This window comes from Bufo gargarizans, chromosome 2, assembly GCF_014858855.1.
Source record: "Bufo gargarizans isolate SCDJY-AF-19 chromosome 2, ASM1485885v1, whole genome shotgun sequence".
Taxonomy (NCBI): Eukaryota; Metazoa; Chordata; class Amphibia; order Anura; family Bufonidae; genus Bufo; species Bufo gargarizans.
In genome coordinates, this window is record NC_058081.1 from 701,789,118 (window position 1) to 701,805,298 (window position 16,181).

Genomic DNA, 16,181 nt, shown 5'->3' on the forward strand with positions numbered 1-16,181 from the left:
CACAACTGTCTTGGCTGCTCCAGTATCAATCAAAAATGGGACTGCTTCTGTATCACCCAGAGTGAGGGATATCATTGCTAAACTGTTTAAAGGCACAGCCGATACTGGATTGCCTGTTTCCTAATCTTGAGCTAAATTTTTCCCCTCACTTGTCTTTGTGTCATCCTCATGACAAAAACATGGGTGTCTGTGGGGACGGACAGTGATCCGGGCATGGTCAACACAGAATACAATCCTCTCGTGTGGTGTGGACAAGGAGTACCACACACAACACAACTCTCTCTCTGTGTTCTGAGGGCACTTTTCAATGGGCTGCACCTAACAATCCTTCATCGCTCAACTTTCCCCGACATCGCTGTACCACTCCTTTCCATATTTCAACATTCAGTTCTCCATTAATATCACATTCTGCAATCTTCATCAACTTCTTACAGTTTTTCACATGTTTATTTCCTTCTTCTCTGGCTACTAGCTGAGGAACTGTATATTCTCCTCCTTCTTGCAACTGGGATTGACCCATTTCAACAGCAATGTTACAGACTGACACACACAAAACAGAGGAGTGAGCAGGCACCTTTAACCCTTTCCACTGCAGACAAAGGATACAGAATAATCTTCCGCCCCTGATCAGGTTCAGCGGCCGGAATTTTGTCCCACACCTTGGGGACTACAGTGCCCTCTAGTCCAAACCAGGTAACTTTTCCCCTTCCTTTGCCTGTGGTTTTAACCGTCCGTGCTCAATTCAGTCCTCAGACAATCACATCATACATAACCACATATACACACCAGAGTGATCTATCATTTCAGACTATGGTTCTATGGACCCAGGCGTTCAGCATTTCAGCGGACTACTATAATCACATGGGCACCGTACAGCAGACTAAGCCACCATGATGTGACAAACTGAATAGCAGAGAGGCAGGTAAGATAAATGGTTTTCTTACCTTTCTAATAAAGCCGCAGTCATCTCCTCTCTGCTGTTTGTCAGGTCCTGGGGGGTCGGTTGTTGATGATCTCTTTGCCTGGGCCCCACATGCGGGCGCCAACTGTTGAAGATGCTTCCACTTGAAGCATTTAAGATACATTCTGGTGCTCCAAATCAAGGTACCCCAAGGGGTTAATATCAACGGGTGGTAGAGACAGACACTGACACAAAGGCAGGTCAAAGACAGTCTCTCTGTTTATTACAATGAGTAAAGCAGTTTTTACATCTATAGAGGGGGGCGTCTTATAAACTTTGGTATGTGAATTAATGTAAACATGTGTGTACTGGCACCATCTTATAATGGCGTCTTACCGACATTAATACTGCTTACGTCATATATGACACTTCAAGGAGGTGCTTTTTTCTCGGCACTGAATATATATCAATCATCTAGCTAAGTAATTGGCTCAAGCATTCTTCTACAGTCTATACATCATTCTTCACACATCTGTAGGCAGAGGAGAGGACAAGCTCTGCCCACAGCTGCGTGCCCCCCTTCTTCTCTCTTCAGACAGCTTGGCTAGTCAAGGGGGAGGGGAGGAGTTTGAGATAAGGAACAAGCAGCTTAAAGCAACTACTAAAAAAATCATACAGTTACGCAGTCCTAGAGATACAAAATATAGAATGATATTCACACATCTCCATCAGTGGCATACCTCCAATGGAGGCATATCACACAGTTTCTATGGGGCCCATGGGGGAAGGGGGCCCTACTGTCCATGAAAAAGGCCGCTCCCCAATTACAGCTGTGAAGAGGAGTAGAAACGATGTGAAGGAGGACCTTTGATGATGTCATGATCGTGTGACGCAGTGTGATGCAGCGTTCATTTGCCCTTTACTTTTGCCGACATCTGCAATGGAGGCTCAGTTCATGGGTGGACTGATAGGATTGCAGACACAATGCAGTTCATGATGGTGGGTGAGGGGAAATGGCTGGCAAATTTGTAGCAGCCCATGATGGGGTGGGGAAAGTTTGCCGATAAGAATTCACACTTGCAGTGCATAAATGGCTGGATGGTAGTTAAAAGAGATTGAATGGTAAAAAAAAAAAATCTTTGTCGGTGAAAAGGGGTGGGCAGGGAGGAGCCAAGCAGGTAGTGGGAAGAGTCAGGGGTAGTGAATGGGAGCCCAATTCAGATTCTAGCTATGGGGACAAAGATTTCTATGTACACCCCTGCAAGGGTCACTTTAGATCTGTAGACTATGAGAGGGGGCGGCTATACAAAACAGGCCAGAAGAGGTCTGTAGCTTTCACTGCAAAACTAAAAGTGACGTGTAAGGGTACTTTCACACTAGTGTTTTTCTTTTCCGTCATAGAGTTCTGTCCTAGGGGCTCAATCCCGGAAAAGAACTGATCAGTTTTATCCCAATGCATTCTGAATGGAGAGCGATCAGTTCAGGATGCATCAGGATGTCTTCAGTTCAGTCTTTTTGACTGTTCAGGACGGAGAAAATACTGAAGCATGCGTTGGTTTTATCTCCTGCCACAAATCCGGAACACTTGCCGGAATGCCAGATTCAGCATTTGTTTTACATAGGAATGTATTAGTGCATTAAAAATACCGGACGAAAAAGATGTAAAAAAAATTGCCGGATCCGTTTTTCCGGATGACACCGGAAAGAAGGATCCGGCATTTTAATGCATTTGTAAGATGGATTAAGATCCTGATCAGTCTTACAAATGCCATCAGTTGGCATACGTTTTGACGGATCCAGCAGGCAGTTCCGGCAACAAAACTGCCTGCCGGATTCCTCTGCCGCAAGTGTGAGTACCCTAACGGGAGTTTGGAGAGCGCTACATTTCTTTTTTCATTCTATGGAACACTTAAAGGGGTTGTCTCATCTCGCCGTTACTACTGCGGGATAAGAAACACAGTTCCGACCAGTAAACAACAGAGCGCTCCGGCGCTCTGCTGTTTCAGTAGCTTCATTGCCGTGCATGAAAGCTACTAAAACAGCGTAGCACAACAAGCTCTGCTGTTTCTGAGTTAGGGAATGAACATAGCTGGTTGTGCTACGCTGTTTCAGTAGCTCTCATGCACGGCAATGAAGCTATTGAAACTGCAGAGCGCCGAAACGCTCTGTTGTTTACTGACCGGGAGGTGGTTGGAACTGTGTTTCTTATCTCGCCTTAGTAACGGCGAGATGAGACAACCCCTTTAATTCTGGGGGCTATTACTGACAGGGGTACACATTAGGGAAGGTAATAGAAAAGTGAGGAACCTAAGATGTCTTGCTGTGTATCTTGGCTGTGTCAAAAAATAACATTCATCCAGGCAGTGGCGTACACACAATCCATGGGGCCCCTGTGCGAAACTGATCCATGGGCCCCCCGCCGCCGCCCCCCCAGTGGTGGATCCAGAGCCTGGTCTCGGGAGGGGCACTTCCCCGGGCAATAGGAGATTATGGGGCCCCTGTGTCCCCGCCCCAGTCGCCCACCCTCAAGCCACACCCACGCACAGCCCTACCTATATATCGCGCCCATACCTCTTACATCCAGTGACGTCTCCTTTGATGTACAGTAGATTTTCTCTTTCTTCATCTTCTCCATTCAGACCGGACCACCATGATGATTTCTTTCAGCCATCTCTCATCTCTGCAGAGTTTGACAGACAGACATCTTAGTTTCCTACCCCCATCAGACCCCCAGTCAGCCCCATTAGACCTCAGATCAGCCCAAAGACCCCCAGTCAGCCCCATCAGACCTCAGATCAGCCCAAAGACCCCCAGTCAGCCCCCATCAGACCTCAGATCAGCCCAAAGACCCCCAGTCAGCCCCATCAGACCTCAGATCAGCCCAAAGACCCCCAGTCAGCCCCCATCAGACCTCAGATCAGCCCAAAGACCCCCAGTCAGCCCCCATTAGACCTCAGATCAGCCCAAAGACCCCCAGTCAGCCCCCATCAGACCTCAGATCAGCCCAAAGACCCCCAGTCAGCCCCCATCAGACCTCAGATCAGCCCAAAGACCCTCAGTCAGCCCCTATCAGACCTCAGATCAGCCCAAAGACCCCCAGTAAGCCCCCATCAGACCTCAGATCAGCCCAAAGACCCCCAGTCAGCCCCCATCAGACCACACATCAGCCCAAAGACCCCCAGTCAGCCCGCATCAGACCTCAGATCAGCCCAAAGACCCCCAGTCAACCCCCATCAGACCTCAGATCCGCCCAAAGACCCCCACTCAGCCCCCCATGCCCATCAGACCTCAGATCAGCCTAAAGATACCCCCAACTCAGCCACCAGATCATCAGCCCAAAGATCCCCCCCATCAGATCAATCATTAGCCGAAAGACCCCTTAGATCAGCATCAGCCCAGGCCCCAATCCCATCAATAAATTTGCAGGCCAGGGCCCCCACAACTCGGCCAGCTCAAACACCCCCCCCCTCCCCCGGTCATCTGCCAGGGCCAGGGGGGCCCCCCTCACTACTCCAGTCAGTGCGGCTTTTTCCTTACTTACCGGCTGCTGCGGCGCATTGCACTAGGGGAAGTGAACTGTGCTGTCTCCTCGGCTCGGCGGTCCTTGCTCTCAGTCTCTCTCCAGTCCGGGTCCCGTCTGCTGCGTGAGTTCAGGCAGGCGCGCGAGACCTGCCGCGACGCCGACAACGTGCTCTCTCCTGCCCGGGCCCGGCGCTGACGGCTGACTGCAAGACAGATTAGCGCAGGGGCCAGCCAGGGGTCCGCAGGTGGCCAGGCCCCCTGGGGTGCCGGGCCCGGTCTCAACTGCGACCTCTATATGTACTCCACTGCATCCAGGCCTAGCATGTACAATTTGTTTTCGGCATGTGTGTGGGGGACTCAATAGAAACGTCGCAGAGCTTGTTGTGCCCCTAAACCTGGTGCAAAGTCCCAGCCAGGCATGCAGTAGTGCAAGAATGTGGACTGAATCTGTCATAGGGAACTAAATATATCAACTCCCCTCATTTCTGATGGGATCTGATCCCAGTTATTCTTTGCCACAAAGTATTTGTCATCTATACACTGATAAAACCTCACAAAATGTCACGTCACCAGTCCAGGTGCTCCATGTAACTATCACAATATTTATTTTAAGCTCCTATACAGCGCTGACATATTCCGCAGTGCTTTACAGACATTAGCATCACTCTGTCCCCAATGGGGCTCACAATCTAAGTTCCCTGTCAGGATGTCTTTGGAGTGTGGGAGGAAACCGGAGAACCCAGAGGAAACCCACGCAAACACTTGATGTTGTCCTTGGTCAGATTCGAACCTGAGGTGCAATACCAAGGATAGCCACTATACGATGGACAGCGCTGTGATTGGTGAGCACGGAGAAGGCCATTGCGCTCACAGGAGCACAGGTGCCTTCTCAAACAGCTAATCGGCGGGAGACCCGGGTGTCGGACCCCCACCGATCAGATAATGATGACCTGTCCTGAGCATAGGTCATCAGTAAAGAAAAAATAATAATCCTGGTCCTTACCCATGAGTAAGGACCATGATTGTGGGGTCCGAAATGCGTATTCTGCTTATGGATTTTACCGCTTGAAGTAAAGAAAAATGCATTTTAAAGAAGCTGGACTCCATCTTTTTGTTTACAAGTTGTATTAGGCCCGAGTCCAGGGGTCCGTGCTTCGGAAGCATTCAACGCAGGTGAGCGCTGCATAAATCTTTTCATGTTTTCATTACCATCAGTACCGTATATTATACTTTAAACTTCCAGAAAACCCCTTTTATTTTTAAAATGTAAACAATAAAACATAAAGGTATTTGGTATATGCCCCTAAATGTCCAAACTGTTAAAATATCAAGTTATTTTTATCCACACACATGGAAAATGTCATAAGGAAAAAAATGCACAGTGCGGAAATATCATTTTTTGGGTCACTTCACATTCCAAAAAAAAAAAAATACAAAAAGTGATTCTAAAATTTTATGTACCTCGAAATGGCACCAATAACAAAAAACTACAGCTCACTCCACAAACACAAGCCCTCGGAGAGCTCGGTCAACAAATAATACAGTTATGGGTGTCAAAAATTGGCGACACAAAAGGAACTTTTTTAAGTAGTGAAACAAACACTTGGAAAACTTAAATGAAAATTGGCTACATCCTTAAGGGGTTAAACTTAAACTAAAGGGAAATGTGTATTGGCTGAGACTTGTAGTACCCCGGAGTAATAATGCATAGAACAAACCCTGGGACGCTGAGGGACAGTACTGCACAACAGCATCCACCCTTTCTTCAGTCTCCTCAGTCTCCTCAGTATTCCCGCTCTTTTCAAAATGCATCACGTGACCAGCGCGTTGCCGCTCCCACATTGGTCAAGAAGGCGCAAACCACTTCACACATGCGCAGTGCCGTGCCCACCTTTCTACCAACTCAAGCCACGAATAAAACGCGGAACTAGACCTACGCTGCCCGTCATAAAGATGGCAGCCACGACGGGCAATTTCCGGTCACGTGACTCAGAGTTTGACAGGAGGTGGCGCGGTGTGATTGGTCGGCGCACAGGCACTTCCGGTGACGTGGAAGCTGCCTCTCAGGACCGGGAATGATGGCTGCTCCCCTGAGCTCCGCGCTGCTCTTCCTGGCCGCCCTGGTGTTGACCCCGGGGGCTCTTGCCGGATCCCGAACCCTGGTCCTGCTTGAGAACATTAACCTGCGGGAGACGCACTCGCTCTTTTTTCGCAGCCTGAGCGGTGAGAACCTGTTCCTACGGGAAGGATACGTAGCGCTGACCGAGAATCCATTGGGATCAATGGAAATCTCTTCTGTATTCCCCTGTGAGGCGGAAAAACCCCCGTCCTGCTCACAGCTGAGGGTTTGTTACAATGCATCAGTAGACAGTCCTCTAAGATTTAAACGCAGCACTGCAGATTTCTCTCCTGGTTGTTACAAATTGTAGCACAAATTGTAACTTACAATGTATCAGCTTAGAGTCCAGCTCTGCACTATCCAGCCTATGGGTGACAGGGGCCGCAGCATGGCATCGCCACAAGCATCGGGTAAAGGGGTTCTCCAGGCTTCAGATGCCAATGATCTGTTCTCAGGATAGGTAATCAATATCCGGTCTGTGGGCATCTGACACCCGGCAACAACGCTGATGTTTTTTTTTGGCGCTGGAAACTATACAGTGTATGGAGCCAAAGCAGAAGGCTCTGCACACTGTAGTTTACGGTGTTCTAACAAAAATCCTTACTCGTGAAAATGCCTTACCCCTTGTGACTTCCAGGGGTGTGCGCTGCACTACCGCAGCATGGGTAAGGTAAAATTACAGGGAGCGCTGACTTACGGACACTGCGCGTGCGCCCTCAGGGGTAAGATGATCTGACGGTCTTTTCTCCTTACCCTAACACTGCGCACGTGCGGATTGTGAAATCTCCTTATTCTGCAGCTCAGTTCTCATTCTTCCCATCACGGCCACTACCCAGTCTACGGAGCAGTGCTTCAGACACAATGTAGTTTCTGCCCCCAAAACAGTGCGTCAGACCCCCACGATCAGATACTGATGACCTATCCCTGTGATGGCTAACCTTCTGCGCTCCAGCTGTGTTAAAACTACATTTCCCAAGATGTGCACTTGCTTGGCTGTTCTCAGAACGCCATAGAAATGAATGGATAATACTGGGAGTCGTAGTTTCACTACAGCTGGAGTGCCGGAGGTTAGCCATCACTGCCCTATCCTATCATCAATATCTGTAGCCCAGTGTACAACAGGAAGATCCAGTGACTGTTACCACTGGAGCTGCCCTGTCATTGCTGCCCACTGGTTCTTTCAATGTGCACTGTAGTAAAAGCATCGCTCGCCTGTATCCAGTTCCAGACTGTCAGCTCTCGAATACCCCCCCCCCCCCCATCTCTACCACCAAACACAAGGGACATCAGTGGGAGCAGGGGCTGAGGACTATTGCGCTGTTTAAAGTGTTGAGGCTTCCCGCTAAGGGCCTCTTCACTGAAAAGGAGAGGGGGAGGGGGGGGCACTGGACACCAGCAGTCCAGACTCCAGTTAGTGAGATAGGTCACAAGAGGACCAGAGGAGCCAGCCTTCTTCCTTCTCTGGCTGCCAGGGGATCTCCCGGCATCTCTACCCCCCACCCCATCATCCCTAAAGCTCCTTGCTCCAATTATTGTTCTTCTGATTTACAGACAGGGGATTCGACCTTTCCTTCAAGACTGCAGATGACCCAAGCCTGTCCCTAATCAAGTATGGAGAATTCCTGTATGACAACCTGATCATCTTTTCGCCGTCAGTAGAAGGTTTGTATACAGTTCTCCAGTCTGAGTCTGGACCATCACTGCTGCCTCTTAAAAGGCCACTAACCCTAAGGGCTTATTCACAGGACCGTGCTCGGTCTGGGAAACACGGCTCGTGTGTCGGACACTTCTCCCAGACCAACCGCGGCTCCTGACCCGAACGGACAGCATCATAGTGATTTTTATTTTTTTTTTATATACTCAATTCCTATCTGATCGTGGGTATAATCACATAATGATGATGTGAGTACAGTTCAATAGACCCGCGATCAGATAGGCACTGACTATAACATAAATTACTATGATGCAGTCAGTTTGGGTCGGGAGCCGCAGTCAGTCTGGGAGATGTGGCCGTGTTTCAAGTACAGAGCATGGTCTTGTGAACCAGCCTTAACGGTGCGACTGTAGGGGGAGCAGATATTAGCAGTCCTATGTAAATGTCATCTATTGCCTTTTCTTGCAGATTTTGGAGGAAACCTCAATGTGGAGATGATAAGCTCCTTCATAGATGGTGGTGGCAGTGTCCTGGTGGCAGCCAGTTCGGATATAGGTAAGAGTGTCACCTGGTAATGTCAGGGATTAATGGGGGGGTTCACTTTGTAGAGATCTAAGTGATTATCCTCTCGCTGCATTTTTGTAATCTGCTTGTGATCATGTGTCAGGGGATCCTCTCCGTGAGTTGGGAAGTGAATGTGGCATTGAGTTTGATGAAGAGAAAACGTCCGTCATCGACCACCACAACTATGACTTGTCAGACCCTGGCCAGGTAGGTGCCCAAGAGAGCGGTACTGATGTGTGTTTTGCTGATTCTTTGTACATCCATCAATGGACTGTTTCATTTTACTACTCCTGCAGCACACCTTGATTGTAGCCGACCCCGAAAACCTCCTGAAGGCCCCAACTATTGTGGGGAAAAATACCCCAAATCCCATCCTGTTCAGAGGTGTGGGGTAAGTGCCTGCACTGACCACTGTGTCATATGATGCTGTGCCCGGGATCCCTGCACATTTCTAATAACTATAATCACGTCTTGTACAGTATGGTGGCCGATCCTGATAACCCCCTGGTGCTGGACATCCTCACCGGCTCTTCCACCTCCTACTCGTTTTTCCCTGATAAACCCGTCACACAGGTAAGGTGGTGCTGTTTGCCAATACATCATAATGGGTCAGATCCCACCATAGGAGTAATGATTGCTGTGATGCACTGGATTAGCTTTTACCACACTGTGCCCGGAGGCAGCTCCTCTGTTGACGTCGTGATCTGCTATCCCACATTCTCTCACAGTACCCACATGCAGTCGGCAAGAACACTCTCCTGATTGCAGGGCTCCAGGCCAGGAACAATGCCCGCGTGGTCTTTAGTGGCTCCCTTGATTTCTTCAGTGATGCTTTCTTTAACTCTGCTGTGCAGAAAGCTACTCCCGGCTCCACCAGGTATGATCGCCATCATCCACACCGGCATTATAGCGGCCGAGGGTGCTATTCAGTAAGTTTCTGACCTCCATCAGACCTTATTTCCATACATTAACCTGCTCTGATCTTTTCCGATTCAGATACTCAAAGACCGGAAACTATGAGCTGGCAGTCGCCCTATCACAATGGGTGTTTAAGGAGGAGGGCGTGCTGAGGGTCGGAGCTGTGTCTCACCACCGCGTTGGAGAAACACAACCACCCAGCGCTTATACAATCACTGACCTTGTGGTAAGACTCATACGGGAGGGATTTACAGAGGTTGATTACTTTGTGCAACCTTTTTAACATTGAGCAGGTTAGCGACTTTGTGCTGCTGTCTGTATCCTTGCTCCAGAGCCAGGATATAGCCGTAGCTCTGGCTGTTAGGCCTTATGCACATAGCTATTTTTTGCGTGTTACACATGGACCAATTCATTTCTAAGGGCCTGCAAATACTGACAGCACACGGATAGCATCCATGTGGCCATTCCGCAACTTATACAACATGTCCTATTCTTGTCCGTTTTGCAGACAAAAATAGGCACTTCCAGTGATGGGAGGGAGAAAACTGCGGCATGGACGCTATCCATATTTTGCGGATCCATGGTTTGAGACCTAAGAGCAGGCATGTCCAAACTGCGGCCCTCCAGCTGTTGCAAAATACAACTCCCAGCATTCCCTAATAGCTGTAAGCTATCCAGGCATGCTGGGAGTTGTAGTTTTGGAACAGCTGGAGGGCCGCAGTTTGGACATGCCTGCCTTAGAGGAAGGGCCCTGATCGAGGGCCTGCTATATTAACTCTGTATGCCCTAGTATTGAAACAGAGCAAGCCATTTACCCCCAATTGGGAATTTAAATCCAAAACTGAAAATCTAAGTTTTTAAAAATCAACTACCGGAGTTATTCAGCGAAGTCTCGTACGACTTTACGAGAAACTGACTGCAGTTAATCGGATCCCATTTTAGTTTTAAAGATTATTTATTGGAATTTTAAGGCAGTAAAACGTATAAATATATAAGTATCAAGACAATAAAAGAACAAAATAAGACAGAAAATATTAAAATAGAGTACAGACATAAGTGCATACAATGGGGTTACATAGTTATGAACATCGCCGAGCCCATACATTTTAATACTGTACGCAGATCTCTGTACTGTATTAATCCGAAATTTTGAACAAAGCGACTTTGGATGTAGCATCCGAAGCTCGCTTCGCTCACTGCTAGTGGTTATGCTTGGTATCACAGCTCAGGCCCATTCACTTGAATGAGACTGATCTGCACCTAGGCCACGTGACCGATGAACATGTCACTGGCCTAGAAAGAGGTTGTTGCACTCAAGAGCGCCGCAGCCTCTTCTAATTGCTGATCAGCGGGGGTGCCAGCAATCAGATCCCCACTGATCAGATATTGATGAGGTTCCTCGAGGATAGGTCATCAATATTAAGGAAAATCTCTTTAAAAATTAAAGGAGGGGGGGGGGGTCTTGTAAAAATCTAGGTAAAGCATGCAATGCCTATAGGTTGGCTTTGAATAGTAGCTTAAACAATTGGAATAAGGTAGGAATTTTAATAGGAGATCCTAATCAGGTCATGACTCCCTCTGTTCTGTCTTAGGAGTACAGCATAGTGATTGAGAAGCTTTCTGATGGGAAATGGATTCCCTTCGATGGAGACGACATTCAGCTGGAATTTGTACGCATTGATCCATTTGTCCGGACCTTCCTGAAGAAGAACGGTAAGTTCAGTGTCAGGACTCGCCCAGCTGCTCTCGGGGTTAATTGGTAAGTGCGGTTTATAATTCTTGTCTATTACAGGTGGAAAATACAGCGTCCAGTTCAAGCTTCCAGATGTGTACGGCGTGTTCCAGTTCAAAGTAGATTATAACAGACTGGGGTATACTCACCTCTACTCCACCACACAAGTAAGTGCTGATACTCTCCTCCTGTCCTCCCACATAAAAGATGTGTGGCGGCACAAACTTGTTTCTTGTAATAACTAGCAGAATAGTGAGTGCAGCTCTGGAGTATAATACAAAATGTAATTCAGGATCAGTACAGGAGAATAAATGTATGGACACAGTGACTGCACCAGCAGAATAGTGAGTGCAGCTCTGGAGTATAATACAGGATGTAACTCTGGATCAGTACTATCTGTACTTAGTACTGTACTAACTGACTTGGTGGGCTGCATCACTGGGGCGCCTGCACCTCTCCCTCCGCTGACTGTGACTTTGTCCCACAGGTGTCTGTACGGCCTCTCCAGCACACCCAGTATGAGCGATTCATTCCCTCAGCCTTCCCATACTACGCCAGCGCCTTCTCCATGATGTTCGGCCTCTTCGTCTTCAGCATTGTTTTCTTGCACATGAAAGAGAAAGAAAAATCTGATTAAAAAGAAATTGCTGCAGTTTTACTGAGCACAGAATGCAGTCATCATCCGGTCCAGGGGGGCCAGAAGGGGGAGGGGGGGCATTTTGGTTGTACATTTTTGGATTTCTGTTTTAATTTGTGCAGATTTTATATATTTGACATCATTCTGTTTGCAGTCATCTCTAGGGGCCGGTGGAGAGGAGATAAGTAATGGGGGAGACATAAGACACACTGACACCCCCTCCACCACAGACGGGACACATTTTTTTTTCTGTGTGGTGATTTTTTTTTTTTTTTTTTGGACGTTTATGGGCACTTGATCTATTTGGACCATTTGTAATAAAAATAAAAATGTTTCCCCCATAACCCTCCATGGTCCTGTCATTTATCTGCACACAGTAGCAGACGGAGTTTAGCTGTCGCTTTTTTCATGGATGTCAGGCCTGTGGTCATCTCGCTGTTGAACCTCTACAGATGGACCATGGTCACTGACTCCTGTGGGGGACACAAAGGGCTGAGCAGAGGGGATGGCGTCGGTGAGGGATCTGATCTGAGGTATATATGCTGTAGCCAGATTGTTAATATAGACAGGCACACTTCATTTGGAGTAACCCGGAGAAATTTAGTTTATCATTCATATATTAATTTATTGGTCAATAAAAAATTAATATTTTATATCTCTATCTCAACATTAAAATATACAAATGTCCCTCTATTTGTGGTGTATGCGGTGAATGGTTGAGATTTCTTTCACCTCCTCTAATTGGATCCAATTTTTTATGTTCTTTCCAATATAGTATAAAACAAATTTAAAATAAGCAAATAGTCCCAATGGATACTTTGTATTATTGTATAGTTAATTTCTATTCCCAATGCGCTGATCAGCAATTTATCGACCAAACAACCAGTTCCAATGGATACTTTATATTATTATATAGTTCATGTATATTCCCAATGCGCTGATTCCTGGGTCTCTTATATTGATGGTGGTGTTTACACAGTAGTAACTGAGAGTCTGTTACTCACTGTTTAGAGAAGATAAGTTGCTACGCTCCATGGCGTCCCACGTGGTAGCTACAGCGCTTCCCTCAGATTCATAACCTGGTCTTTCTTTAATTGTTAACAATATATTGTCAATTGCTATCCAAGACATATAAATAAAATGCATTGCGATTTTGATGCCTTTTTTGTCTATATATGCAATTTTGGGGGGAATGCTTGCCTTTCTTATATAGTGGCAATTCTCAATTTTTTCAAAATAATGCATTAGGACATAAAAAAATGTATATAGACAGAGGTTTGTGTGTATAGGTGTGTGTGTGTGTGTGTGTGTGTGTGTGTGTATATGTATGTATATATATATATATATATATATATATATATATATATACACACACACAAAAGAACATATAAATAACGTCTCTGGTGGAGATAGTAAGCTTTTTAAAAAAGCTTACTAACATAATGAACTTATTATATTTGTAGCGTGCACTTGTTTTTCGAATTTTGTCCTGTTAGGCTCTTTTCACATTAGCGTTTTAATTTTCCGGTATTGAGTTCCGTCTTAGGGGCTCAATACCGGGGGAAAAAAACTTTTCAGTTTTGTCCCCATTCATTGTCTATGGGGACAAAACTGAATAGAATGCTACAAAATGCATTCCGTTTAGTTGAGTTCCCATACCGGAGAGCAAACCGCAACATGTAGTTTGCTTTCCGTCCTGCAAGTCAATGGGGACAGATCCGTTTTCTCTGACACAATCTTCCACAATAGAAAACTGATCCGTCCTCCATTGACTTTCAGTGAAGTTCATGACGGATCCGTCTTGGCTATGTTAAAGATAATACAACCGGATCAGTTCATAACGGATGCAGATGGTTGTGTTATCAGTAACGGAAGCGTTTTTGCTGAGCCCTGCCGGATCCAGTAAAACACTAGTGTGAAAGTAGCCTTATTTTGGCTAAAGTCAGTTTTAGCCAAGTCAGATTTATGATCGGCCCTTTAAGACTGTAATAAATGTGGTTTGAAGGTAGCAGTTTCTGTCAGTAAGCAGCTTTACAAAAGTCGCACATCTTTACGAAAAAGTTGCACGTTTTTATGAAAAAGTCGCATGTTCTATTAAAAAGTCTCATAAGATAAGCATGGTCCTCACTGGAGTGAAATTGCGACTTTTTTGCGACTTTTTAAATAGTCCCAATAGTAAATCTGTCTAGAGATTCATTTACATAAGAAAACACGCCCACTTTCATAAAACTGGCGAGCATAGTGCAGAGCAGAAAAAAGTCGCAAATTTGTGCGCAGTTTTAGCGTTTGGGACTTTTTCACTCCATTATTCTGACCTGAGCTAATGATAAATCTGGCCCATTATCTCTAGATGTTTCTTATCTCCTGGAGAATGTTATCTTTCGCTCCAAAAGATTATAGCGTAACCTTTAATTATTGACGATATGTTCATCTATTATCATCCAAAGCATAAAAATAAAGCTAAACCGCCTAGTGGTTTGGATGCGTTTTCTTGTCTGCATATAAGTTTTTATTTTTTAAGCTATAGTTGCCTTTCTTATATTGTAATGGCAGTCCTCAATTGTTTCCCCACAGATAATGCATGAAGTCGTAGGGAAATATATACAAACAAAAGAGAATGTGTCCAAAAACATAGAGCATATAAATGACATCCCTAATAGGAATGATGAACTTTCCTAATGAGATAATAGACATAGTAAACAAATTATATTTAATTTATCCTATTATTTTTCTGACACTTCTTTATCTCCTATTATTTCTAGGTATTACCAATCTGATGGAAGAGATGTAATAGGATAGGGGGCCAAGGGGTTGAGCCACTAAATTAAACATTTTGGGCCAGATTTATCATTAGCTCAAGTCAGAATAATGGAGTGAAAAAGTCGAAAATTTTTGCGCAATCGCTAAAACTGCCCAAAAATTTTCGACTTTTTTCTGCTCTGCACTATGCTCGCCAGTTTTCTGAAAGTGGGCGTGTTTTCTTATGTAAATTAATCTCTAGACAGATTTACTATTGAGACTATTTAAAAAGTCGTAAAAAATTGCGCAATTTCACTCCAGTGAGGACCATGCTTATCTTATGAGACTTTTTAATAGAACATGCGACTTTCGTAAAGCTGCTTACTGACTGATAAACTGCTACCGTCAAACCACATTTATTACAGTCTTAAAGGGCCGTTCATAAATCTGACTTTTAGCCATATGTGAAAGTGGAGTGAGCGGTCAGTGTCGTGATAAATCTGGCCCTTTGTATATATTCTGTAGCCACCTCTGGTCCTCCATATCTCCTGATCCACTGGTTCTCGTCCCATACTGGATGAGACTGTAGGGTGGGGGAGGATCTGCAGGGCTCAGAACCCCCCTATAACAGGCTGCCACTTCTCACCTTCTATGGGCATCTTACAGAATTGTCCCTCTGAAACAGGGATCAGCAACCTCCGGCACTCCAGCTGTTGTGCAACTACAGTGCCCAACATGTTCACTTGCTGGTCGGTACCCTATAGTCCTCTTTCCCCTTTCGCTGGGCCCGCGGACACATATCTTATTTAGGCACGATCATTCCCTCCGACTTGACCAGTCTCTTTTCTCTGAATTTTGCTCCCCTTATCGAGGAGGTCCGTAGGGACTTGAAAGACTGGAAGGGGTTGCCATTATCCTGGTTTGGTAGGATTCACACACTCAAAATGAACATTCTCCCTCGCATACTATACCTTTTTCGCACCATACCAATACCCCTTCCGAACACCTTTTTCAGGACTCTAAGATCTGTGATCCTTAAATTTATTTGGGCAGGGTCCTCCCCTAGATTGGGGATGAGATTCTTAACGCGCAGCAGGGTGAGGGGAGGAGTAGGGGTTCCGGATTTACCAAAGTACCATAAAGCAGCAATCCTTTCCTACATTTTAGATTGGTTCCATAATGGACGCTCTAAAAGGTGGGTCCAATTCGAGAAGCAGGTGATAGGATTCCCATCCCAAAACCTACTCTGGATTTCTAAACCTAGGAGACCCTCACGACTCCCCTTACTGACATTGGGTATATTGAAAGTTTGGGACAGAATTGCAATCCCCTTGGGCCTTACTCAGTTCCCCAGCCCTCTAACTCCCCTTTTCAATAATCCTGACTTCCCTTTGG

The 16,181-nt window shown here is 46.0% G+C and overlaps 1 protein-coding gene across 1 annotated transcript; it reads left to right on the forward strand.

The window, feature by feature from the left end:
* The first annotated feature begins 6,451 nt into the window (after positions 1-6,451).
* Positions 6,452-13,208, forward strand: DDOST (dolichyl-diphosphooligosaccharide--protein glycosyltransferase non-catalytic subunit). Its single transcript, XM_044282471.1, has 11 exons — positions 6,452-6,646; positions 8,094-8,204; positions 8,665-8,751; positions 8,864-8,967; positions 9,057-9,151; positions 9,240-9,333; positions 9,489-9,637; positions 9,757-9,904; positions 11,271-11,391; positions 11,471-11,577; positions 11,898-13,208. The coding sequence occupies exons 1-11, from the start codon at positions 6,499-6,501 to the stop codon at positions 12,045-12,047; spliced, it is 1,314 nt and encodes a 437-aa protein (XP_044138406.1). The 5' UTR covers positions 6,452-6,498; the 3' UTR covers positions 12,048-13,208.
* The last annotated feature ends 2,973 nt before the right edge of the window (positions 13,209-16,181 follow it).